At 37.8% G+C, this 26,950-nt stretch overlaps 1 protein-coding gene across 12 annotated transcripts in view; it reads left to right on the top strand.

The window, feature by feature from the left end:
- Positions 1–26,950, top strand: part of ptprsa (protein tyrosine phosphatase receptor type Sa) — a 233,580-nt gene that overhangs the window by 201,982 nt on the left and 4,648 nt on the right. For all 12 annotated transcript variants that reach the window (XM_077584858.1, XM_077584850.1, XM_077584855.1 and 9 more), the window contains 10 exons: positions 1,629–1,752; positions 3,986–4,161; positions 7,475–7,594; positions 9,749–9,903; positions 12,288–12,573; positions 16,922–17,100; positions 17,243–17,369; positions 17,459–17,584; positions 20,763–20,917; positions 24,093–24,228. In XM_077584858.1, coding sequence (XP_077440984.1) covers positions 1,629–1,752; positions 3,986–4,161; positions 7,475–7,594; positions 9,749–9,903; positions 12,288–12,573; positions 16,922–17,100; positions 17,243–17,369; positions 17,459–17,584; positions 20,763–20,917; positions 24,093–24,228 — 1,584 coding nt within the window. The remainder of the gene's footprint in view (positions 1–1,628; positions 1,753–3,985; positions 4,162–7,474; positions 7,595–9,748; positions 9,904–12,287; positions 12,574–16,921; positions 17,101–17,242; positions 17,370–17,458; positions 17,585–20,762; positions 20,918–24,092; positions 24,229–26,950) is intronic.

Genomic DNA, 26,950 nt, shown 5'->3' on the forward strand with positions numbered 1-26,950 from the left:
TAAGAAAGAAAAGCTGCCCACTTTACTATTTATGTTTTGTTTGCCGCCACTCTCTGCATGCTGCTAAATCCTGCCAAATGTTTGTGTGAATGAATTTCTTTATTATTGTAATCCCTTCATACTAAATACGAACAAAAAAAGAAAGCGGTCAGACGAATATGTGCAATATCAATTCACATGTATAACGGAACTTAAAGGTGTTCCACAGGGTTCAATTCTGGGGCCTTTGCTGTTTTCATTCTATCTTGTATTGTACAGCGGTGGTTGTTTTAAAAGTGCTCTATAAATATAGAGTTGATTTAGCGTCCTTACTGCATGATTTGTAGTGCCAAGTTGAGAAATTCTAGTCTAGCACAACTAGCTATCGAGCAAAACTAAAGGAGCACTTCCTTAAGCTGCATGCAGACGGGGAATACCTGATCACAACGCTTTCTGAATTCAAGGTGAAGAGAGCCAGATGAAAAGGATACTCTCCCTGTTCATTTTGTTAACCAGGAAACCCTCTACCTATGTCTTGAATTTAAAAAATAAATAAATCATATTTTTCACTAAAGAAGGCTTCGGTGAATGCACATATAGGCAACTGCTTCTGTTTAGGATCTCCAACAAGGTTAAGAACCACTACCTTAAATGTTATCATGAAAACCCTTAGTCTAACTAAATTTCCCAATATCTTATAGATCTGTATATATGACTATTTGATATGAAATATTAGATCAGTGTGTCCTGGGAGCTGTGCCAGTTCTATATTTTGACTACTCATTTTGCATAAGTAGTATTTTGTCGAAATGATGTCAAAGACCAACAGATATAACAGAGCACGTGTGACATGCCGCTTCAGGCGACGTGTGGAGAGACAAACTGCAGCCTTCTTTCTTCCTTCCTGAAGCTGTCCCACTTGATGATTATTCTCAAAAGACCACACACAACCACTGACAGCTTTCCACACCCATATTCAATTGAACAATATCAACAATCTATTTCATTCTGTTTGGGCATTTGGAGTTTGTTGATTTTTTTTCCATACAATTTTCTGAATTAGATTCTGGCAGTGGCTTCTGGCATTGTTTATAAGGTGTGACAGTACATTTCTACATCGAAGGAAGCAGTGAAGAATTCAGCTTCCATTATTTCACAAATGTCATGCTTAAACTTGTATGATTGACTGAGTGACTCAAAAGTGTTTCAACTGTTTTATTTATTCATTTATTATTATTGATTCATTTATTTATTTGCCAGGTCTATACTGTGCCCCCCTTTAAAGGAGTATGGATTGTTTTTTTGCCCTCCCTAAGAAACTCATCTAAGAAACGCTACGCTAATTAGCGGACCACCAGGCTTCCCACACTGTCTCACTTTATTGGTCAATGTATTTTTTTTTTGTGTTTCTCAGATGAATTTCTTTTGTGATTTTTTTTTATATGTTTGTTTTTCTACATACTCGCCTAATAAATCAAATTTTTATTTGGCAAAAAAGAGAGACAGGACGAGTTTGTCAAGTCTCAATTTGTCCAACATGGAAAATGTCTCTCAATCTCCTTTACTCATCTATGATAACAGTCAAATTGTACCGCTACCTTGCACGGCTCATCTAAGTTCTTCCTTTTGTGTTCTTCCCCCCCCATCAGTCCATTGATCCAGGCCAGCAGTTCACCTGGGAACACTCCAACCTGGAGGTGAACAAGCCCAAAAATCGTTACGCCAATGTCATCGCATACGACCACTCCCGCGTCATCCTGGCTCCCATTGAGGGTAAGGCTCACACACAGGTTGTTTTCAACATTTTGAAATTAAACTCAATGTGAATTAAGGACTTGTTTCAGTTCAACTGGGCCCAAGCTTTTGAATTAATTTTTGTTGTGGCCATCTTTTAGTTCGGCAATCAGTTTGATCTCACACTTAAGCGTGATTCAGGAATTTGTTTGCGCCAGCCTATTTGTCAGATCATCCTCCACTTCCCTCTAAACTGTCCTCAGACACGGCGCTTGAGCTAGAAAATTCTCCCTTTGACTCCTAAATCGCTCGAGACATTGTCAGAGGTAGTCACCCTTCACTGCTGACATTGTTTTGGGCTTGCAACACTAGAACATATCCCGACTCCTCTCAATGATGACAACATCGCTTCTTCTCCATGCACTCCTTTTGTGTGAGCTAACTGTTCCAAGTAGATTTTCAACACCTCACAATTTGCGGATGCAACATAAAAAAAAAAAAATCAAAAACCCACAGAGGGAGAAAAAAGAAAAACAAACGCCTCATCCATAAATACATAAATTAATCAAGTCTAAAATTTCTATTTTACACCGCAGTGATTTTGCCATTAGTTGCAGCAGAATAACAATTCATGCACGCCGCCTTTTCTCCGTTCATTTAGCCATGACTAAAACCGAGTCACCACTGTCAGATAGTGCAGTATCCATTTTAATGGAATTTGCATTCTGCTTCTAGTCTTTGTTCTTAATTTCAACTCTTGAGTTTTTCTTCCTCTTGTGTGCATCTGATCGCTCTCCTCATTTACAATACGTTTTTCTTCCACTTTTCTTTCACTACGTCTCGTTTCTCTTAAAACTCTTAAATTAGCCCAGCCAAGTGTTTCATTGTTTGTCGCTTGAGTGCTGCAACGTCACCCACATGGACATGACTTTAAAACACAAAATGCCAGCTTCTGTTTCACCTGACAGGACTGTAAAAGTTTGTCTTCTCATCGTGTTCAGGACCAAGAGCCCCACTGGCATCAACTTTGATTCCAGCATGTGCAGATCAGAGCTTGGTGACAGATAAGCACAGTGCATGATCAAACAACAGACTTAAAGCACACTTGAAACTTTTGCCCTCAGTATCAGGAGCAACCGTGATCCACATAGCTCACCTTTGAAGTTTGCACTTTCAGCTGCAGATACTTATAGCTACACGATACGATGTCAGTGAAAGCAAGAGTTCAAGATCAAGTGTTGCTCTCATCATTAGCATTAAGATGGTGCTGCTTTATATATGTTCCTTTACATAGTCGAGAGTTAACACTGCAAAAAGGACAGTAGAAAATGTAAGAAAAAAAATATAGCATAAAATTATTACTTCAAATAAGCAAAATTATCTGCCAACAGAACAAGAAAATTTTACTTAAATTTACCTGTAAAATTTTGAAAAATAAGAAAATAATACTAGGCCCTTATCAACCACAGCAGTCTTGAAAATAGTATTTTTAGACTAAAAACAAGTCATTTTGACAGCCAGGGGTTGAACCCACAACCCTCAAATCTGAGGGTAGGCACTCTACCACTAGACCATTGTGCAGGTACTGGTCATTTCATACTATTTTTCCATTTACTTAGTTATTACTAGATTATGCAAAATCTTAAAATATGAAAATTCAATTTATTCAAGCCCAGTTCAGGGCCTTTGATGTTGGTTAGTTGTCATCTTTAAATGTGGAAAACGCTTGTTTTAACCCTCACAGTACTTAAAACTGGCTGTTAACACTCGAGACTGCTTGATCAAATAAGATAATTAAGTACAGTAATAAGTAACTTAAAATTAAGTTGTCAAAGCAAAATAAACAAATTTAGGTTAAATTAAAGAAATTATATCCGACTTAAGATTTCAGTTTTTGCAGTGAAGAACTTGTGTTGCGTTGCGTTTGTGCACTGCCAATTTGAAATATTGCCCTGTTTTTGAAAAAAAAAAAAAATCCTATCCGATTAATTGAAAAATAATCAACAGTTTAATTGATTACTGAAATAATCGTTAGTTTCAGCCCTATACTTTATATACCGGCCTTGGATGGTTTCCATATTAGTTTATGATCTGACACAACAAGCACATTTAAACTTAACACTTAATCTTGTAAGATTTTTACATTTTCACTGATAAGGATTGTCAAGGACATGATCACATGACAAAATTATGTGGGGGGGAAATAAGAAGTGTGGAGAAAAAAAAAAGTCCACTGCTTCATCCTAGGCATTTTGCTGTGTTCTTTGTTTAGGGATCACAGGTAGCGACTACATCAATGCCAACTACATTGACGGCTATAGGAAGCAGAACGCATACATTGCCACCCAGGGTCCTTTGCCAGAAACTTTTGGGGACTTCTGGAGGATGGTGTGGGAGCAGAGAGCAGCCACCGTGGTCATGATGACCAGACTGGAGGAGAAGTCACGGGTAAGTCTGCTCAAGCGTATGCAACATTTGTTTTTCGCTCTGCGGCTCGCCTCCAGTGACTGCGGTAGCCTTTTTAAAATGCTGTTCCACAATATACATCAAAATCAAATCACTGATTCATGAAGCCGGTGTACAAAATGTGAAAAATGGTACAGCTTTTCAGTGATTTCCCAGATGTGGACTCAAACTTCATTGGCAGGTAATCAGACTTTATTTTCTCAAGATGGCTCCCTTTCAGAGAGGAAAATAAATTACATTTGTGAAATTTAAATGGGGTGGCGAATGCAGTGCAGGGACAATTTTCTGACGAATGGTCTACCTGCTCCCATCTGATAGTTTGGGCAACATTCACAGGGGACATGGCTGTGTCTTTGTTTTTTATTACTACTTCTTCACAGCTACAAAAGTGAAAGAAGTTTCTGTACAAACAAAAAAAACAGCTGTGCCTTTCTGCAAAAAGAGCGAGAGATGCTGCTCGTTGCACAGAGCAGTAAGGTTCAAATTAAATTGTGAGCTGGGGAGTTTTTGCAGCACCCGTGACCAGTACCTCCCGCTGCAGTCTGCTGATGAAAGAAGTTAGATATAAAGTTAGGCGGTTAGGTGGTACATGGTAAATTCCGTAGAGTAAATTTGACTCTATTTAGAGTGGGACCCAATAGACTCAGTTTTAGAGTAATATTTACGCTTGGAAGAGCGTAAAATAAAGAATTGAAAAAATAAATAAAAATCACTCAAAGATTGAGGAAAGAACTCACGACCTTCAGCTCAGGAGACAGCCGATCTACTCCCTGAGTCATGCAGCTCCTGCTGTGTGTTAGTAAATCGCTCGTGTCAGCTGGAATCTTCCTAAGTCCAAAAGCAAAAACAATGTTTTTGGTCTCCTCTTGGAGATAAGCAAACAGTAGGAGGGGCATAGCTCAGGTGATAGTGTGTCTCCCAAACTGAAGTTTCCTCAACCCTTCAGTGACTTTTATTTATTTTTGTCAATTCTTTATTTTACTCTCTTCCAAGTGTAAATATTAGCCGACTCTACTGGTCCCAATCTAAATAGTCACATTTACTTAACAGAATTTACTGTGTGTGATATTTATACACTTTAGAGAAGTCATAGGTCAAACAAAACAAAAAGTTGGTTTCCCTTTTACAACTATTAAACAGCTTCCACAAGAAAATGCCTGATGATTTTTTTTTTAAATGATTTGCTTCTATACACACACACACTCCTCAAAAAGTTCTGGTAAGTGAGGCCAATTATTTTATTTTTGCTCTAGACCCAAAAACATTTTTTTTATAGATCAAAAGACAAATGTGAGACACTTACAGGATTGGATAAACAGCCCTTTATTTTCAATCAACACAAAAGTATTGGGACATTTGACTGAAAGGTGTTTTTTCTTGCATAGGTGTGTCCAATTACATGTGAGCTGCATTTAGGTTAGGGGCGAAATCCATCAGAGCCATTTCACAAACTTTGGCCATTGCCAGTACAACCACAGACATTGAATGAAGGAAAATAGCAGCAGTTGACTACAGAAATATTGTGGACTCTGTAAAAATGGCCCAACAACAAATGTTCGTGACATCAGTAACAAACTCCTCAGGGCAGGAATGAAAGTATCATAATCCAGATAGCATAATTCATGAACAAAAGTGCAGAAGCTACACAAAAAGATGCATACCACTAATTAGCAAGAAGAATAGGAAGGCCAGGCTTGAATTTGCAAAAAAAGCACAGGTAAGCCTAAATTAACTTCTTATTCTGGGAGAGAGTTGTTGGACTGATGAGACATAAACAAACCTTTACCAAAGTGATGTAAAAGCTAGCGATATAAGAAATAATGAAGCATACAAGCTTATATAATATATATATATAGAGAAAGAGAGAGCGAGTGAGAGATCAGCCAGGGCCATGTTGCAACAAGCTCTTTTTGACAGTGTTTTCACCAGGAATGTGAATATTGACAAAACTCCGCTATATTCTAATGATAATTGTTGCAAAAACGGATAGCAATATACTTTTTTTTCCTGATGAAAGAAGAGACTAATCTTTCTTTTGGTAGGTTTGGTATGTTTTTATAGCAACAGAACATAATATTCTGTGGACCTTGCAAAATCAGTCAAAATCCAATAAACCAGCCCGGAGCGAAGGGGGTTGCTTCAGTGAAAATGGTTGGGGGTGAACGAGTTAAAAAGGCCTTCAAACTGGAAAAGTCAATTAAACCCTATAGAGTATGCATTTTACCTGCTGAAGATCAGTGAGGGGGGCAGCTAAAACAAACAAACTGAAGGAAAGTATGATCAAATGTAAAAGCATTGCAAAAGAAGCATGAGTTTGTTGATGTCAATGGCTCACAAACTTGTTGTAGTTATTACAAGAAAATGATTGTGTTCCAGTAGTTTTGACTCTGTTTCAATATTTTTGAAAGCTATATGAGTTGGTCTCTGGATTTCCCCTTTACAGTCTTATGTTTTTATATTGGTCCATGACTAGTACTTGTCACTTGAGGCCTTTCTTGGGAACTTCAGATGTAATCTAAGATGACTGTCCCAAAAACAAACAGCAAACACTGAATTTCCTCACAAGAAGTGGACTTGTTGTGTGTCAAAAATACAAACATGACTTCATCCTGTCAAAGCAAACCAGTGTCAACATCAGACCTACTTACCCCGGATGTCTCCACTTCATCTCACCTCTTCTCAGTTGTTTACCTGTGCACAATCCTGACAGGCGCTGTCCTCCACTGTCAGACATGATCAGGACATTTGGCCGCTGGAAGCTCAGTGTCAGTTTGAGCAGGAAATGAGAGAGAAGAAGTCTTCCAGGGTGTCACACCATATTGAATGAAAGCGAATGAGATGCACTGAAATGGGAGGCAGGTGATGTGTTTTTGCAGGCTTACTGCCCAAGCACTGGAAACCAAATGTTCGAGCAGATGTTGAATGAAAAATAGATTTGACTTTTTTGCATTAGGTATTGTATAGTAAAAGGTGCAGATGGGAATTGTGGAAATTAAAACAAGACAGTGTGATTGCGTATTTGCTGTGCATTTCTCAGATGTGAGATATAGAGAAGCTCCCATGGAGCTCCTGTCAGCTCTCACTGCTGTTTTAATCCACATGGTGCTCTGGGATGTGTGAGATGAGTGTGTGCTTCCAACGGCTTCTATGTATTTCTGTGACATTTAGCATGTTGTTACAATTACTCCTTTTCAGTTTTTTTTTTTATCAAAGATACTATTATTCACATGGTGTATTTTTTTTTTACACATCTGCTTACCAATTGTTTTTTTCACTTCTCTTCTCTTTTTCACAGATAAAATGTGACCAGTACTGGCCCAGTCGTGGCACAGAAACCTATGGTATGACCCAAGTAACCCTGTTGGACACCATAGAGTTGGCCACTTTTTGTGTGCGCACCTTCTCCTTGCACAAGGTAAAAAAAAAATGTAAACTGTGAGCTAATTCATAAATCTTGCATAGCAAATTCATGCACTATCTATATATATATATATATATATATATATATATATATATATATATATATATATATATATATATATATATATATATATATATATTAGGGGTATCGAAATTATTTTTACGTCCATTTAAAGTTCCTTTAACGCCACTGTTCTTTTTTTTTCTTAAGTGCGATTAATGACCGCCCCTTACTTTGAGAGCCTGTACTGGGGCAGACACGTTTAATAATAATGCATATGTTTGTGGAAACTGGGGTCAAGTTGTATTTTACAAAAACTTCATTTTCAAGATTTGACAGCTTTTAATATGAAAAGGAAAATGCACTGAGCTGTCACCAATGTCTTACAATTGCCGTTATGCCATCTAGTGGCAGAGTAGTGACCTCAACACAAATCAATATCACACATGTTTTTTTACAGTACATTTTAACTCAATTTTATGAATTATTATGAAATTATTGTTTCAGTGACTAACTAATGAAGTCATGCAATATATATATATATACACACACACACACCATTTTGTGTGTGCGTGCGTGCCATTGACATGCATTACAGTTGTTCAGCTTACACTCATTTCAGTTCATCATCCGTCATTGTGTGTCTGCCAAATTGAAGTACTTAGGTGAAGTGAGCAGAAGAGAAACTCAATATGCATAATTGGCAGATTACTCAAGCAAACACACAAAGAGACAAAGGTTCTAACAAAGCAAATGAAAACATTCACAATATGGAGGTTTTGCTCGTGTAAGCATGGCTGGAAACTCCTGGGAGCTCTCAAGATGACTTTAAGTCGCCTTCAAGCACTCAGTATGTCAGACATTTGTCTTTATTTCTCACGTTTGCATTTGTAATCAGACAGCGTCTCGTTTGCTGCATTAAGTCGCTGTTGAGTTGTGCATCCACAAGAGGGTGTGTGCATGTGCGCGCGCTTGTGCCTCTTCATGTGTCTGCGTGGCCACATCCTTTTTTTCTGATAACATTTAAAATGTGGGTTTTATAGATGGTAATAGATTTGTGAATACTGTACTCGCGATAAAGATTAAATGTTGCATACATTCATAGAATATTAGTTTGTGTTAATCACACTGAAAATTAATCAGGACTAATATAATGGTAATTTTCATCACTGCGTTATTCATGATAATCAGTGATCATAAACCATTTAAATTATCATAATAATTTTAAAGAGTCAAACGGTGTCGTAACTTTAGGGATATTATCGTATCCACAGTATTTGAATGATTTAACAATGTCTTGAATAAGTTTATGAAATATTTCATAAGCAGGGAACATTTGTAGATTTGTTCACCATGAAACATGGACTGAAAAAAAAGCCAAAATAAGACCACACACTCATGCGTATTTGAACCCTCTCACATTTCCTACTAAAATGCACTTGAAATGGCAAAAAAGGCAAAAAGAGAGATCAAATTTGATTTTAATTAAAGTCAACTTCACAAGTGCTAGTACTTACACTGTCACACACACATTATCACACAGGAGTGACCTTGCTTTAATTGGATCTTTGCAAAGACGTATTGCATAGAATTTGAACTCATTTCACCCCGTAGCTTGGTGAGAAAAAAATTTTCCAGCAGGGATGCAAAAATATCTGCTCGCAAGTAGCGGCCGATGGCTTGTCGTTTTTGCAGGCAGCCCCAGCAACAAAATCAGGGAGTGTCCAAAGAGAAAGCCTTAAAAATAGGAACTAGGCCAGTTTGCTTTTAATTACCTCACTCATTTATTCATTTATTCAGCAAGAGAAAAAAAACTGTCAGGAAAGCAGAAAGACTGCATTGAAATGCAAACAGTATCTCCATTAGACTAGACGAGAAGAGGGGAGGACAGAACGATGAAGGGATTTCTCTTCTCTCATGCTACGCAAAGTATCTTTCTCTGGATCCCTTTTTTCATGTGTTAAAAACAGTCGTGTCTTGCCAAAAAACATGAAACACTCACCCTTTTATTGTAACTCTAAGAAACAAATGAATGTTGAAAATCTGTGAACCAACAAAGTCATTGTTAGTTAAAGAAGCTAAATCAATGAAAGGAGAAATGGGAAAGTATCCCGCCCTGTTGAACACCGCTGTCTTTGTTCTGTTTAGAATGGATCCAGTGAGAAACGTGAGGTTCGCCAGTTCCAGTTCACAGCGTGGCCTGACCACGGCGTGCCAGAATACCCGACACCTTTCTTGGCCTTCCTCCGTCGGGTTAAGACCTGCAACCCGCCTGATGCTGGACCCATCATCGCCCACTGCAGGTCTGGATCAGTAACTATTAGTAATTCAGTTTACTAGGGTGTTTGTTCCTTAGGTAATTTGAATATAAAATTGACTGTTTTTTTTCCTAATATGAAATTCAAGTTAATTTGTGTTGTCAGCTTCATTCTATGAAATCATTTTAAAATATATATTTGCTCTTTGTTTATGTTTACATATTTCACACTTGGTTGAGCAGGGAGAACTCTATTTATATACAAACAATATAAAGTAAATTCATTATATACCTTCAAAAATGTGATAGTGTGCTAGCATAACAAAAAAAAAATCATGATACAAATATATTTGCACCATGACAATTGTATCCAAAGACAAACATTCAAATGTTTTTGTTTTTGTTGTTGTTGTTTTTTAATCAGAATCACAAAGGAAAATCATTTTGTTTGTTTTTGTGGATGAAAACAAATAAATATGAACATACTGAGCATACTTTTTGTTGGATTTAATTCATTTGGTTAGTTAAAAGGGAAGTCAACCCCAAAATGTTCTTAACAATAATGTTCTATCCAGCCTCACTAGTCTAAACATGTGTAATATTACATTTGTGGAATATTAGTTATGAAGCAAAATCGCCCCATTTTTATCCATCTCGGAGGGCAGCCATTTTGTCAATGGCCACTTGCTGTCGACTGATAATGGCATCACAGTTGCTCAGGGCTCAGATAACAACCAATCACGGCTCACCTGTTTTGTGAAGCTGATCCGTGATTGGTCATTACCTGAGCCCTTTGGCACTGTGATGTGATTGTCAGTCGACAGCAAGTGGAAAAACGTCCGTCCCCTGAGATGGATCAAAATGGGTGGATTTTGCGGCTTAATTAAATTCCACAAATGCAATATTTTGGGGTTGACTTCCCCTTTAACTGACCAAATGAATTAAATCCAATAAAAAGTATTAGTAAGTAAGCATTGAGGGCCTTTTAAGGTGAAAAAGCGCAATGAAATTTAGAACCAGATATAAACTGAAACCAACATATAGTAAAATGTTGCCATTATTACGTTCTGCACTTTGCCAGTAAACAAAATTGCTTATCTCCTCCTCTTGTATGGAGTATTCTGCCTTAAATAATACACATAGAAAAGCATTCTCACTCTCTCTTAGCAGTTACAGATCTTTTCTCTCTCCAGTGATCACATCATCTTCCCCTTCAAAGCACCACTTTTATTCTGCTCCCATTCTCTCCATGTCTGTCTCTTGTTTCTACGCCGTCAAAAAGACTCACCCTAATCCGATCCCATTTTTCATGTTTCTTCCTCTTTTTTTGCCCTGTAGCCTTTACCAAATTATAGTTCTCAAAAAGGCTTATTCAAAGCCGTCCTTTTTGTCAAGATAAGAAGACCCCAATCAGTCCAAAGCGTGACACTATGAAACTGAAATGACAGCTTGTGTTACGCTCTCCATGTACGGTCTACGTTATTGTTTTTAATGCTTTTTTTTTTGTGAAGCCCGTCACTATCAGTATAGACTCAAAGCACACAATATTAAGTACTCTGATCAAATCCAGAACATTATCTGTGTCAAAAATGATGCCTTGATGAACAAAGTAAAATAGCAACTGAAAGTAATAATTTAACAGTTTATTATTTTCAGTTCACTTTGTGCTATATCCTGCTGTGTGTTGTTTCTCGTGCTTAATATACTCCAAATGGAGCAGCTGTTGTATTAATAGCTATAGAAATTGCTGTATCAATGACTAAAAGTTGCAGCCATATTTCTATTAGTTTAACATTGTTCCCACTTTTATGTTAACAAGAGTATGAAAACTTTTTATTGTACATTTACAACAGCTATAAAATGTGCGATTAATTGTGAGTTAACTATTAAAGTCATGCGATTAATTACAATTAAAGACCCCTAAGATTTAATACTAATAATGATCATACAATCATTTATATTGTCACCTGTTGTTGTTGCAGTGTAGTGTTGTACTGTGGTAAATAAAAGTTGCTGGATTACAGATGTGACGTTATTCACTAAAATTATGTCTATAGCTGGGGTGTCAAACATAGGGCCAACGGGCCAGGACCAGACAATCAGAGGGTCCAATCTGGCCCGTGAGGACAGAACACACACTGGAGTTTTTCACCAAAATAACTGTTATTTCATTGTCCACTGGAGGGGGAACTGACAACCACTTAAATGACAATAAATGGGAATATTTAAATGTACTAAAAAAACAACAGGAATATTTTTAATCTGTTGTTTTTTATAGCGTAGTAGGCCACAGGCATACTGGTCTGCCCACTTAAATCGTAAAAGTGGCCCCTGAATTAAAATGAGTTTGACACCCCCGATTATAGTGCCTGACTAGCATAAGACAAAAAAGGAAATTCAATTTGATCTTTTTTTTTCTTCTCTCTATAGTGCTGGTGTTGGTCGAACGGGTTGCTTCATTGTCATCGACGCCATGCTGGAGCGCATCAAGCACGAGAAGACTGTTGACATTTACGGCCACGTGACACTGATGCGCTCACAGCGGAACTACATGGTGCAGACAGAAGACCAGTACAGCTTCATTCACGACGCGTTGCTAGAGGCGGTGGCCTGTGGCAACACTGAGGTGGCGGCCCGCAGCCTCTACTCTTACATCCAGAAGCTGGCCCAGGTGGAAAGCGGCGAGCATGTCACTGGCATGGAGCTTGAGTTCAAGGTACAAGGATTTGACCTGAAGCATGATATTTGCTGATGAATGGAGTGCTATAAATTTTACGGCACACCGTTTTAAAAGGCGCAGTCTCAGTAACGGGTGCTATTTCTGTATTTAACACATACATAAGGCGCGCCGTACTTTTGGGCGCAGGCATGGTAAAACTTAGGCTAGCTTAAAACATGCGGTAGCATGTTTTCACGCTAATACATACTATAGCATGCATGCTATAGTATGTTTTTAAAAAGGCAGTGTTATTGAAGTATTTAACAACGTAAACATTGAGTTCGGTTGTAGTATTTAACAATGTACTCACGTTACTTTTGATCAATCCTCATCCACAAATCCCTCAAAGTCCTCATCTTCTGTATCTGAAACGAACAGCTGGGCAAGTTCCTCATTGTAGTATTGCCAGAGTCAGTCTCGTTACCGTGCGGCTCCTCAGAAATGATACCGGCTTTTGCAAAAGCTCGAACATTAGTGCAAGCTGGCACGTTAGCTCAAACATGTACAATACATTCACAAATTGTGGCGTAACTCACTCTTAATAAAACGAAAGCACCAAGATGTCCATCTGTATCTTAATACAGAAAATCCGGCCCTGGTTCAGGACTGGCAGGCATGATGAGAACCCGACAAGTGCGTTTCAGACAAACTAAATTTGGCCAGAGACAAGAGGCTGCTCAAATGTGTAATACTGTAAATTGATGGCCTATAGTAGTTCAAATTAAGACACTTAAATTGCTATACGCTTCTTTTTAAAAGGGATTTTGCCAGCCTTGTTTACTTGCTATACATTTCACACTATATGATTCCAGATGGACCCGTGCAAATGTTACCATAGATAGAGCGATACAAAAGGCCTTGTTATTTTGCATCTACACACAAACAAGCTGGCCAAGCTGCATGGAAATCCTCCTCGTTGCCAGCTGTTAGAAAATTTAATAGCTTGTAGAACTTTTTGATCTATTTTAAGCAAGCGGAGGGAGTGGGGCAATGCCATCGCTCAGATGGCAGTGAATAAAACAATAAGGAGAACGGGTGCCTTTTTTCTCGTTGTATTTGCAAGTCTGTCTGTAATTCAGTGCCAAACTTGGCACAAAAGTAGGGATGTTCGATAACACTTTTTTTCAGACCGATACTAAGTACTGATAGTTGATACCATTAGTCTTTTGGTTATAAAAGAAATTTTAAAAAAATGTGCCCCCCAAAAATAATGGCAGAATTTTAAAGAAAGATCTATATATCCCAGCGAGGTGTTTTCCTTTAAAGTTGCATAAAATTTATGGAAATTTTCTATGCTTTTGATTTGTAATTTCTAGTTCCTGATAGTAAAGCGGTCACCGTCGCGAGTACCGATACATTGAAATAAGGCCAGGTATTTGTTTGGTATTGGTACTTGCCCATTTCTATACAAAAGCTTAAAGGACTTTTATAAAAGGACACTACATTCTTTGGAGCATTAGTTCTTTAAAAAAGTACTTTTGTCATTATGTCTTTATTTCAATTGCTTGGATAATTTTGAGGTTTCTCAGAATTTTAGAATGTTTTTGTCGAGTCAACACTTGTTTGGAAGCCAAAAAGTCAGTTACGTCTTAAGCATCAACTTGCTCATTCTTAACTACTGACTTTGTATTACATACTGTACATCCATATGACATGTTCACTTAAGAGCAATGCTCAAGTTAGTCATCTTCCCATTCGCCATTCATCAACATGGCACCCCGCCAAGAAATAATAACCGTGCTGGTGTGTTTCCACTTAGTGAGGCACGGTAGTGATGGAATCACCGTGTGAGTAACAGATGATAATGCTGAGCTGGTGTCAGGAGTTGAACAGGGAATAATAATGTTCACTCTAAAGTCTATATTAAGTAAGAGAGGTTGATGTGAAGGAGGTTGGAGGTTGTACATTTTATTGAGGGTGATGGCTATGGATGATGAACAAAGAGACAACCGCATTTAGTCTGGTGTTCAGAAGAAGCCGGTGCTGGATTTTACTTTCCTATCTTTTCTTTGGTCCTTCCTCGGGTCTCCTGACGGCCTCACGGCTCTGGCTGGGTTCTGAAGTGTTCGGTTTAGGTGAACGGTATGGGATTTTTATAGGTTTTAGGTGAACTAATGAATGCACGCTCGCACACATACACACACTCACCCACATACAAAATAAAAATTAATAAAAAATCTATATATTAAAAAAAATTGTAAAAAAAAAAAAAAAAAAGAGAGAGAGAGCAATGATTATGACATGTCAAATTGGCAAAATTACCGAATGAAAGAAAAAAAAAAGGAAGAAGGCTCAAACCAAGATTAAAGATGGAGTTGTTGCTATTATTCTATAGTATGTAAGGTTTAGGTTGGTAGCGGACTATTAAAAAGGGAAAATGAGTGACTTAAATGCAGGTAGTTGCACAGGATTGGAAGCATACATCCAAAATGACCTTGTACAATATTTCCTGTATGTATTTGTTTCAACAACTATTCTCCAAAAGTTAGCCCTACTTTCATTAATCCTTGTTAGGTAACAAGGATGAACATGACAGCATTTGTAGTCTTCTGTGCTATAAATGGAAAGGAATTGGCGTGCTGGTTTTAGAGGTACTGTTAATGCTTCTCCGCTCTGGAATGTTTGGCCAGCGTTGGATCTTTTTCACGTACCCACTGTAGTGTTGGGTGATATAGCCGAGGGCCTCTGTAGTGCTGCCAGGCCACCTCCAGTCCATCCAGGTCCCTTGTGGAGCGCTGATCAAAGGCAAGGCCGAAGCAGGAGGGATGAAGGGATGGCAGGAGCAGGAAGGCCTGACTGAAATCCAACTGAATAGGTGTTCGCCTAAAAGGGGAATTGGGGAAGAAATGCTCCAGTCTAAAGTGTTTTTCTTCTGTCAGTGATAGCATTTATAGTGTGGCTGGCACCTCTCTGACTTCTTACTGTGATACAAAACCTCCCCCTCAAAATCTGTTTGTATCAACTTGATGCTTTAAGGTATTTTGACGGGAACACATCACAGAAATTTCATTAGCACACCTGAAGTACTGTTATAATTTGTGTGTGTGTGTGTGTATGTTGGTTTGAACTAGCCGTGGGCATTTAAAGACATTTGGATGAGCCATTTGAAACGTAAAGGGCACATATCAATTCCTTCTTAACTTATTTGCTCCAAAAAATGTATAAATAATGTTCTATTTTAAATATTACCATGCTCCCAAAGACGTATTTATACCGTTGTTTTTTTAAATGTTTTTTTTTTTATGCTAGAGCATACAGAAAGAAGGCTTTGATGCAGCCTTTGAACTGAAGAGAATGGTTGAAGCAATGGTAGTTATTACAAAAAATGGCCATCAGGTGTCAGCAGAGTATAAGAGATCAACCAGGGCCATGTTACAAAAAATTGTGAGATAATTAAGGCAAAAAAAAATTTGGGATTTAGGCAATTATTTTAAGAGGGTGACAATATGCAAGTGTGGAAAACAAAAGTGGCCAACATAAAATAGAAATTCGTGATGAATGCAAATGGGAATTAGGCATGGACCAATTACCGGTTTGACAATTTACCATGGTTTTAAAAAAGTCAAGGTTTCAATAACATCAGATAGCACAGAGGAGAAGGGAAAACTCACCAGTGAGTGGACACTGTGACTGCTAAGTAAGCGGTGGAGGTACACAGGTAACATCACTTGGTGAATTTTGATTTTTACACCAGCAAGGGCAAAAATGAAGTGGGACAATTTTGTTTCCATTACCATTACAAAGCCACACGCTGTAACCTTTTTGTTAAAAAATATTCAATGTATTCATTCAATGGATAATTGCTGAATCATTTTTATCCTTTGAATATCCCTCTGCAAAGCTTTTTTTTTTTGTGTGCATACATTGCAACATTATCAAAGGGAGAGAGTGACCCACTTTTCAGAGAGTTTTGCTGTTTCCTTCATTCTTTATGTACAAGCTTGTTTATGTGTGTTTGTGTTTGGCATAGATCCCCACAATTGATATCGACCCCCCCCCCCTGGACTCCCATGATTTACAAAAGAGGATAAACATTGAATTACTTTCTGCGCAATGCATACTTAATAAGTAGTGACCCATTCGGACCGCACCAATCAACAATCAGATTGGTGGTCAGATGCACGGGTGGCAAACAAACATCTCATCTAGATTATCTTTATCTGTCCTCTACCGACGCTTGCTGTCCTTTTCTCTCGAGTTCTTTTCTGTCTCAGATCATCGCTCTACTTTCGTCTTCCTCTTCCTTCATCTCAGATCTTTCTCTTCTCATTTTCTCTCTGTTGTTTTTTTACCCACTTTTTTTTTTAACATTTATCAATGTATTCTTCCATTTTTGTCTTGGCAGCGTTTGGCCAACTCCAAAGCCCACACATCACGCTTCATCAGTGCTAACCTTCCGTGCAACAAGTTCAAGAATCGCCTGGTCAACATCATGCCCTACGAGACCACGCGTGTCTGCCTGCAGCCAATCAGAGGCCTGGAAGGATCAGACTACATTAATTCCAGCTTTATTGATGGATACAGGTAATTAGATATGTTGTCAGGGCATTTTTACTGTACCTTTCTAAGTGTTTGAGCATAAAATGTTCCAGTGAATTATTTTCAGTAGGATATACGATATGTTATTTGTAATATATAACATGACGTAACTGTACTTCTAATGCAGGCAACAGAAAGCCTACATTGCCACACAAGGCCCTCTGGCAGAAACTACAGAGGACTTCTGGAGAATGCTCTGGGAGAACAACTCCACCATTGTAGTCATGTTGACCAAACTGAGAGAGATGGGAAGGGTATGACATTAACTCACACACTCGAACCGTCGAATCATCGGTATGATCAAGACATTGAATTAAACCGCGATCTTCATTTGCTAATACAGGAAAAGTGTCACCAGTATTGGCCAGCGGAGCGCTCTGCGAGATATCAATACTTTGTGGTGGACCCCATGGCTGAGTACAACATGCCTCAGTACATCCTACGAGAGTTCAAGGTCACAGACGCCAGGGTAAGATGATCTGAACCACGAATGAAGATCAATGTCACCAGCTTTTATTATTTGAAACAACTTTTTTTTAGGGACAGTAAGCAGCAAACACATAAGAGAGAAGGGGGCCTGTTGTTGGGAATACATTTGCTGGGTTTATTTTTGGCCCAATTATCTGAGAAACGGCAGCAGAATTGCAGCATTGATGTAAAACTGCTTCTGTTCTCCAACTAGGTGGACATAGGCAATGATTTCCCAAGCTGTGGGACAGCTAGTTAGTTAAATGTTTTCCTGTTGGTAACCGAGCATGTTACACATCATACACCCCTCGCAGTGTCAGCTGGTCTGCTAATCGCGTTCAACCATTCAATTATTTTTATTCATATCCATGAATAATGATGCTACAGAAGAGATTCTTGAAATCTAAAGATAGAAAGTAAAGAAAAGCTAATTATATATATAATTTATTTATATATATTTTTTTTTTTATTTTTTTTATTTTTTATTTTTTACTGATGAACAAACCTAGTTGACAGAGGCAATTTTGATAATGTGGGATAATATAAAAGTAATGTAGTTACTTTGTGGATTGTTTGGTTTTAAAAGTAAATGATTTGGATAAGAAGTTACTTTTAATTCAACAGAGGCCAACAACCCCACTTAAAATAATATTAACATCCGGCTCTGCCACTACTAAATTGGAAGTGCATTTTTAACGGGGACATTTAACAATAAAGATTCGATAAAGTACAATAAAGACAACCCTTTTTTACTTGAGTACTTGAGTATTTTTTAATATAAGTTTTTATGGATTTTACTTAACATAAATGGGCTACTTGTTTTGATTTTCTCTTCTTGTATTTTATTTTATTTTAATATTGTTAATTATTTGTTTTGTTCAATGTACATATGTCAGTGAGATGCTTGTGATCTACTTTGCTAACACGGATAATACACAATATATGCAGTAACAAGTAGTGATCATTTACTATGCGAAGTAACTGTAATCAGATTACTTCACCGAGAGAAGTATCACATTAGATTTGTCATTAATGTAATTTTTTATTATTTATTTTTGAGTAATAGTTACTTTCTAATCTTAAAACTGATAATGAAAATATTTTTTTATCATCGTTGTATTTATAAAAAAATAAAATAAAATAGAGTGTTCAGTATATGGCCTTGAATTATATGAGAAGAGCAGCGGCAGCAGCAACCGAACATGGATTCACATCATCAATGTTATAGACAAATCAACGTGGAGGGAGCTTGAAACTGAGAGTGAAAGTTCTTTTTTTCAAGAGGATTTGGTCTGTGGGAATTGTAGAAAAGTGCTTTAATTGTAGACGCCTATGTGATAGAAATGTGTGTAGGTTGTTTGATTTCCGAAAAACATTGGCGCTAGTGGGAATAAATTAGAATGAACCCTATATAGTGTTGCCTATGTGCTTCCATTTGTGTTTGATTAAATGAGAGTACCGGTATGCTTGCGCACATTCCTTTGCAAAGTAATAGCATCGCGTGCATGCCTCACCACTCGCATCTAGCGGGCCAGTCACGTATTTAATCACACAATTTGACACGCAGCGTGAGCCCTCAGGTTGTGTGTTCAAATTTCCTTTTTTTTTCCCCCTTTCCTCCCCTTACTGAGCATGGGGCACATTGTGTTGTCTTTGCCTCCCGTTTTATTTTTAATCCTTCTACTGAGGCGTAATGCTTTGCAGATGAAAGACAAAGAGTGAAAAGAAAAGAAACATGCTAACCTTCCAAAAATCGGAGACAAACGTGACATGTACAAAACCAGTTAGTGTACGGAGATTACTTTGTTAGAATCGCTACATGTGAGAGTCCATTGTGGCATGAACGTTGTTGGAAACACCAGCAGCTAAGATTAAAAAAATTAATAAAATAAATGTTGTATTGGACTCAATTATATTATTCTAGGCCAAGTTTACTAAGTCTATAAGGCTCAGTCCCACATCACATTACTTAACCCTATATCATATTAAATACAACATTTTGAGCCCTGTATTTCATGAGCATAATATTTGTTTCCCCATTAAAACCCTGATGTATATGATCTGACATTGCACGGATAATCCATTAGAGGGCAGTATCACCCAGCTGATGGCTTTTTCAGCGACCTTGCAAGATTGCAACAATTGAGAAAGGAAAGTGAGAAATTTTATTTTTGGAAATACTAATATGTTTTGATATGTCTGTTCATTATTAGATTTTTGATAGGGCGGCGGGGCTCAGTGGTAGAGCGGTCGTCTCCCAACCCAGAGGTTGTGGGTTCGATCTCAATCCATTGTGGCCACGTCGAAGTATCCTTGAGCAAGATACTGAACGCCCAGTTGCTCCTGATGCTGTGTCATCAGTAGTTGAATGAGTAGTTCGAATGTAAAGCGCTTTGAGGGCCTTCTAAAGTGGAAAGCACCATTTAAAGCATTGTGACCGGATGTATCAAGTATGACACAAACCAAAAGTCATATGTAAAAGTTGATAAAAAAAAATACAAATAAAAAATAAAAAGGACCAATAAATACTCTATTTACAAAGAATCAGATTTTTTTCTCATATATTTCATAGTTCAGGCTTTATAGGGTTAAATAGACTTTTTGTCCAGCCAGCCTAGACAACGTGTCAGTTTTCAATTTCTATTTTCATCATCCAATCCCACATCCTGCTAAACTAGTCATCTATCTAGTCTTGCGTCTTAATCCTCCAAACCCTCCCCCAATACTCATCAAATTGCACTATTGATCGCCTCAGAGGATTATACTATTCTACACGCTGTCCGGGACGAAACGCGTGTCATGCCATTGCACTATTGATTATCTTCAAGTAGGAGCCGTCTCACACTACTCACCAACAAAACCAGCAGGAGAGAAAATTGAGGCAATTGCGGAAAGGAGGATAAACTTCATTAGACAGCACTTTCAGTATTGCTCTGTGTTTTGTTTTGACAAATTATACACTATTGGAAAATACCATTATGGGTTAAGGTTTATTTATCCTTTAATAGAGTAGGTTTTTCTGTCCACGGTGAACCACATTAATAACCAAGTTAAGATATTATGATATATAAGATAAGAAGTCTACGCTTCAAAGATTTTTATTGTTGTTTTACTATGTGTGTGTTTACTGTTATGTTGGTAATACACACTCTTTCTTCCCTTCTACCATGTTTCTGCAGGATGGCCAATCCAGGACAGTAAGGCAGTTCCAGTTTACCGACTGGCCAGAGCAAGGTGTTCCAAAATCTGGCGAAGGCTTCATTGACTTTATTGGCCAGGTGCATAAAACCAAGGAGCAGTTTGGACAGGATGGACCAATCTCTGTCCACTGCAGGTGGGAGCACTCCTACATTGCTTATCAAAATAAAATAAAATATATTTTTTTTAAATACTATGAAACTTAGATTAACAGTTGTTATAAAAAATATATATATAATTCTAAATTCTTAAGATTTTCTATTGAAGAGAGAGAAAAAAAACAGCATTTCATGACAAACTGAAATCCAAAGACAGTCACTTTTTGTAACCAACACGGTTATGAAATCACCTACTGCCTCCTGTGGTGTAGTCCTCACAGCACCACCATCCACCAAGTATTATACTCCCTCTCTTTTTGCCATGGTAATGCTCTGAAACCTCCACAGGCCCATTTCGTTCATAATTGATAAGGCTGAGATGCAGCTTGGCATTTGCAAAGAGGAGAGAGAACATGAAATAAAACAGCCATTCTTTTTGTTTTTATGATCCATGATGGATTCTAATACCTGCGGTGTAGATTCCAAGGTAACCTACATCATTAACTTGCCATGCTGGACTTGGGGAGAAAATGATATTTGCTTGTGGTTTGATCCAGAGCTCAGATTATTCATATTTAGAGATAGGCCTTGAGAAGGATCCATGTCTTAGCGTTTGTAACTACAAAATGGGCATTTCACATCTTCTGATGATTTTTATTTTTTTTAATGGAAGAGGGAGGGACGTGGAGTATCGCAGATTATTTAATGTACAAAACATGAACGTTTACAATAATTGAAGAACCGCCATCCGCCACTTAAATTCTTGTGAGCGCTGGTTTAGGACAGCTTCAAAGTGATGATCAAACGCATTAACAATATGACTCATTTTTTTGCTGTCACATAAATATGTTTTACTTTTCTAGACGAGGCTGTGGAGCTTGGTTTTTTTCCACATTTGTGTCACACAAGTGCAATGACATCATCAAGCGTAACATCACCTTTCCCTATGTTAGGAAGCTGATGTCACCAGCAATCAAAGGGCATGCTGAGATTTGGAAGCTTTGTCTGTGACGGGCTAATGAATGTAATTCTAAGAAAAATCCATAACCACTTTCACTCATTCACTGCCATTGACGGCTATAGATGTAAAAAAAATAATTTGAAGTATTTCTATTAGTTTCACTTTTTTTCCCTACTTTTTTTAACAAGAGTATACATTTATAACATATATAAAATTTGTGATTAATCTTGAGTTAATTAGTGAAGTCATGTGATTAATTACAATTTAAAAAGATTAATCGCCTGATGCCCATAATAAAAAAAGAAAAGATTATTAAAAAATTCGGGGCGATTAAATTTTTTAATTGTAATTAATCGCATGACTTCAATAGTTAACTCACTATTAATCACAAATTTTATATCCGTTCTAAATGTATAATAAAAAAAATTCTAGGTTGTCACACTCAAAAAAATGTTATAAATGTATACTCTTGTTAAAAAAAGTAGGGAAAAGAAGTGAAACTAATAGAAATAGTTCAAATGAATTTTTGACGTCGATAGTCGTCAATGGCAGTGAATGAGTTAATGGGCCTACAATTTTCTATACTATTATTGATAGTAGTATTTCTTGCTTTGAAGCTTATGTTTTCATTGGTTTTATAAGCAGAATTACACAACACTACTTTTAGCCGTGTGAAGAGTTGGGCCAAGGAAAAAATCATTCGCTCTTGAAAAATAGATTTTCCACTTTTTTAACACTGGGAAGAGATGCTCTGCACAAGGTCATTCCAATGGTAAAATAATATGCGGAGTGGGTGAAAAGCAACTCCCTAACAATTCCCTTCATGTTCTTGGAAAATCTTTGGTTTGGTAAGATAGACATCTTCCTTTCACCGCCATTTTCAGAATCACATTTATTGGCCGAGTATGTAAAAACACACAAGGAATTGGTCTTCACGGTCACTACCTGTCCTAGAAATACAACATTTATAACAGAGGGAAACAGAACGGGAAGCCTGGCAGTTTGCTAGTTAGCGCCCTGAGTTTCTGTGTTGATCTCATATCTAAAATGGGGCAATGATGTCATCTACTGTTGGTTGTGTATCAGTAAAGTTTGAATCAGAATCAGATGAAAAAAAACTAATTGACAAGATTACTCGTTAATGGCAGTGAATGAGTTTTAATTAATAAGCGAGTTATTTTTCATGCACCTGCTTTTTATGTTTTCCTCTTAAAACAACCTATCTTTTCTATTGACTTAAAGAGTACGTGTCATTCAATGTTTGATACCAAGATTGGTTTCTTTGCAGCCACCTTTGTCATCTCTTGGTTGAAGGCTTTGTCCTTTTCCCTTAGTCGGTGCCTTCCTCATCTGTCATCCCAATTTCTACTTCCTAATCCTCTGCTCTACTCCCTCATTTCATTTCGATCCATTCATTCTCCCCGCTCTCCTTTATTCCGTTCGCTCCAAGCCCTCCACTTCTCCCCCGCCTCCACTCTTTTTCTCAGCCACTATCTAACAAACCTTTGTGCGTTTTGTCATTAATTGCCTGATTACGTGGCGTGAATGGGAGACTCCAAATCCTCTCAGTCGGCCACGGTTGGTCCACCCTTTCATATTTGGAGAGCGGATGCTACTGGTGAGAGAGGCGCACTCGAAAGAGGAGTTTGAGTCCATGTGACAAAGCTGTGATCGACTCCCTGGAAGCGGATTTGGGTGGCCTGAGTGATACGGCAGGAATGAAAAGTCGGGGAGGATGTTCATGGGTGGCTGCCAGATAGATGGGTCAGCAAAGAACAACTGTGTTTGATATCATAAAGGTTTTTTATTATTATTTTGTTCTCTAACGCACACAGACATACCCACAAGCACTTCGGCCATCGCTTCCGTTGATCAGTCAACAAAATAGCTTTAGCATTTGGAGGAAGCTCAAATAAAATTGTTGTCATATCAATTATTGTTCCATTGGTGGAGTGGAAGTTATTTCACAGCAAAGCAGCTTAGAGAGGCAGCTTTGAAGTATTTACGGATTCCAGTTAAGACTCAGGACTGTATTTCTGGACAAGCAGCTGCCACCAGAAAGATGTCAAGATGTTTTTGTTATTTATCTGACCATTCGATTGGTTACATCCTTGACATCATTACTGTGACCTTGCTACTTGATGGCAGCCAAAGGATGATTTTATTTTATTTGCAAGAAGCCCTAATTTTGCGTACAAGTACGTACATGTTATTTATGCTTTATGGATTTACTTGGGTGTTGTGTTTTGTAGTGCTGGTGTGGGCAGGACTGGCGTCTTCATCACCCTGAGCATCGTCCTGGAGCGAATGCGTTACGAAGGTGTAGTTGACATCTTCCAGACAGTGAAGATGCTCCGGACGCAGAGGCCAGCAATGGTCCAAACTGAGGTCAGATGTCTCTCACATACACACACACACACACACACACATAAATCCAGTCTTTACCAGCTTTTAAGACATCAATACAATGTACCATAAAATCTCGTGAATAAGACGCTCTTTTTTTCCCCATATAAAATGGTCTTTAATATCTAATGTTTCAAATTAATTTACAATTAAATCATTAAATCATTTCACAATTTTGTTCACGTGTACACCGTGAGAAAAAATGCTAGAAGCAGCAACGATTGTTTACGCTATCCATGACGGGCGGAACACGCAGCCAACGTGGTGAGGCCAAATTCAAAATTAAATCTTTACAAATTCACTTGTATACTCTGAACATCCATGCCTTATAACGCTTTTATTTTGAAGTTGTTCCCGGCAGCATGTCGCGGCGTAACCACTAACTTATTTTTGTGTGGTTGCGGCGTCTCACAAACTGTTGCCACAGAGGTCGAAACAAATTTAATCACTAATTAAGGATGCTAAAAAAATACTTATTTACTCTGGCATTGTATTATACGGGGCCTTTTGCCAGCATTAAGCCTTGACTCTAGCGTTAGCATCTCCAGCATTAACGGCTAGTTGCTAGCTAGCCGCTAAGCAAGCAAGACAGCGAGATCCATCAAATAATTTTTCAAAGGCAGTTTAATCAACTAAAATGACTGCAGACTTTGCTGCTGACAGCCTGACACAGTTGCCGTTCTTGCTGAGCACTTTTTAACAAACCAGGCTCACTCAAATGTGCTGTTTAAACCGACAAAATTGCTGCCGTCATCCTGACATCACTTCGTCTCAATCATAGAACAAAATCTGTGGTGAAAGATATCTAAAATCTCACTTACTAATGTTTCTAAAAAGGAAAATAGTATGCAGATGAACAAAGTTGACATTTAAGAAAGACAAATGTCATCATCTACTGTAAAAATGAAAACCAGTTGGTCATTCACTATTTTGTAAAACTTGATTTAAAAAATTCTTTGAATGACGGTATGGGAAAAGAGCATGTTTGTAACCTTGAATCAAAAAATGACATTGTTTTTTCCGAATTGGCTCTATTTAGTTTTTCGGATATTCGATCTTTTTGTTGAACAAATGTGCTAAAAATATGTAAATTTTAACATTGGTATTCTATTTCTGCTACAACTTTGAGGCCGTATCTGTCTTTCATTTTTGTTGCACTGTTTTGAAGGAAAGCAGTTGTTATCATGTTTCATGTGAAAATAAGCACACACACACACAAAAAAAAAGGCAAAATTAGCCATAAACAACAATTTTGTTTCACGTTTATGAGAGAATAAACGACACGCATTTTTGATATCCCCAAATGAATTATCAACCAATTAATTGCCAAAAACATCAATCTCTCTAAAACTTACTAGAGCCAAGAAATGGATGTCATTTTCGGATTCAGCAGCCCAGAATTACTCAAATCATTAAAATGTCTTTGGCACTCATTAAAAAAAATGTTGGCCAGTTTAATAAAGGATGCCAGCAAATCAGAGGAGCGTATTTTACACAAGTACAGAGAAAAACTGCTTTTTAAGGGGGATTTTATTGGGGGGCATATTATACCCAGGTGCATATTAAACATTGGATTTTACGGTACTTTAACAGTTGTCATTTGGAACGTTAATGGCCTCATATGAATTGATCAGAATGTGACTTCAAACCAAAAAAAATAAAGAAATTGGTCATGCACGTTACACAAGTTGCAATCACTGAAAAGTTATCAAATCCAAATTTGCATAAAGATATGAACTGCCTTTATCTTCTTCAAATTCAGTAATCAGCTACATCTATTGCTATAGACACAAATAACACCCCACCAATGTCCTCACAGAGGTTTTGTGTATTCTATATTTTTCGATTTTGATTATTTGCTTCTGTTCCCCCAAATCTGTCATTACTTGTAATTAAGATGACAGCTCGAGATTCATTGTACACGAAGCGTTCACTGCCTTGTAATACTAGCATTTTTTTCTTCATTACCATGGCAACTCAGTATGACCTATTTTAGTGATCTATGATATTGCTGCACTATCCATTACACTGTGCTGTCTTGATAACATCAGTGCTACCATGAATGTTTAAAATTAAGTGTCCGTGCTTAAACAGACTTAATTAGTTTAGATGATTTAGCTACTATGTCACTTTTGCTTCTTTTTTCTTCAGTTTAAAGTTCGTTATTGGACATTCAACAGACGGTTGGAATTAAACAAATTATTAATGAATGGAATTGTAATATGCAATATGAAGGGTTATGCCCTCTGTGGGGAGTCTAATTAAACAACCTGGACATGCCAGCACCTCATATTCAGCCCTCCGAAGCAGTGGGGGATAAAACCGCGTGTTCCAGAGGCAGTTTGACGGCATCTCATTAAACAGGAAGTGCAGTTGGTTTCAAGCGGTCCTTGATGCCTCGCTGCCCTGACACCGGGTACCTATCTTTAGACAGCACTTACTGGCTTCAAACGCCGCCTGCGTTGCGGCAGGTTAACAGAGCGCCGGCCCACCTGGGACCTGCTGACCACCTGCCTCTGAACAGAATGCGCATGAATGTCCTCAACTTTGTTTGAGGGCAGCTACATTTAATTAAAGTTGAGTGGAAGTAGCTATTAAATGACCTCTACAAAGTTTCTACTTTTAAAGGGGGACTAGATTTTCAAAATAAAAAACGGGGATTCTACAATTTTGCGGAAAAGCCAGGAATTATTAATACCAAATA

The sequence above is a fragment of the Vanacampus margaritifer genome, chromosome 13, assembly GCF_051991255.1.
Source record: "Vanacampus margaritifer isolate UIUO_Vmar chromosome 13, RoL_Vmar_1.0, whole genome shotgun sequence".
NCBI classification, from domain to species: domain Eukaryota; kingdom Metazoa; phylum Chordata; class Actinopteri; order Syngnathiformes; family Syngnathidae; genus Vanacampus; species Vanacampus margaritifer.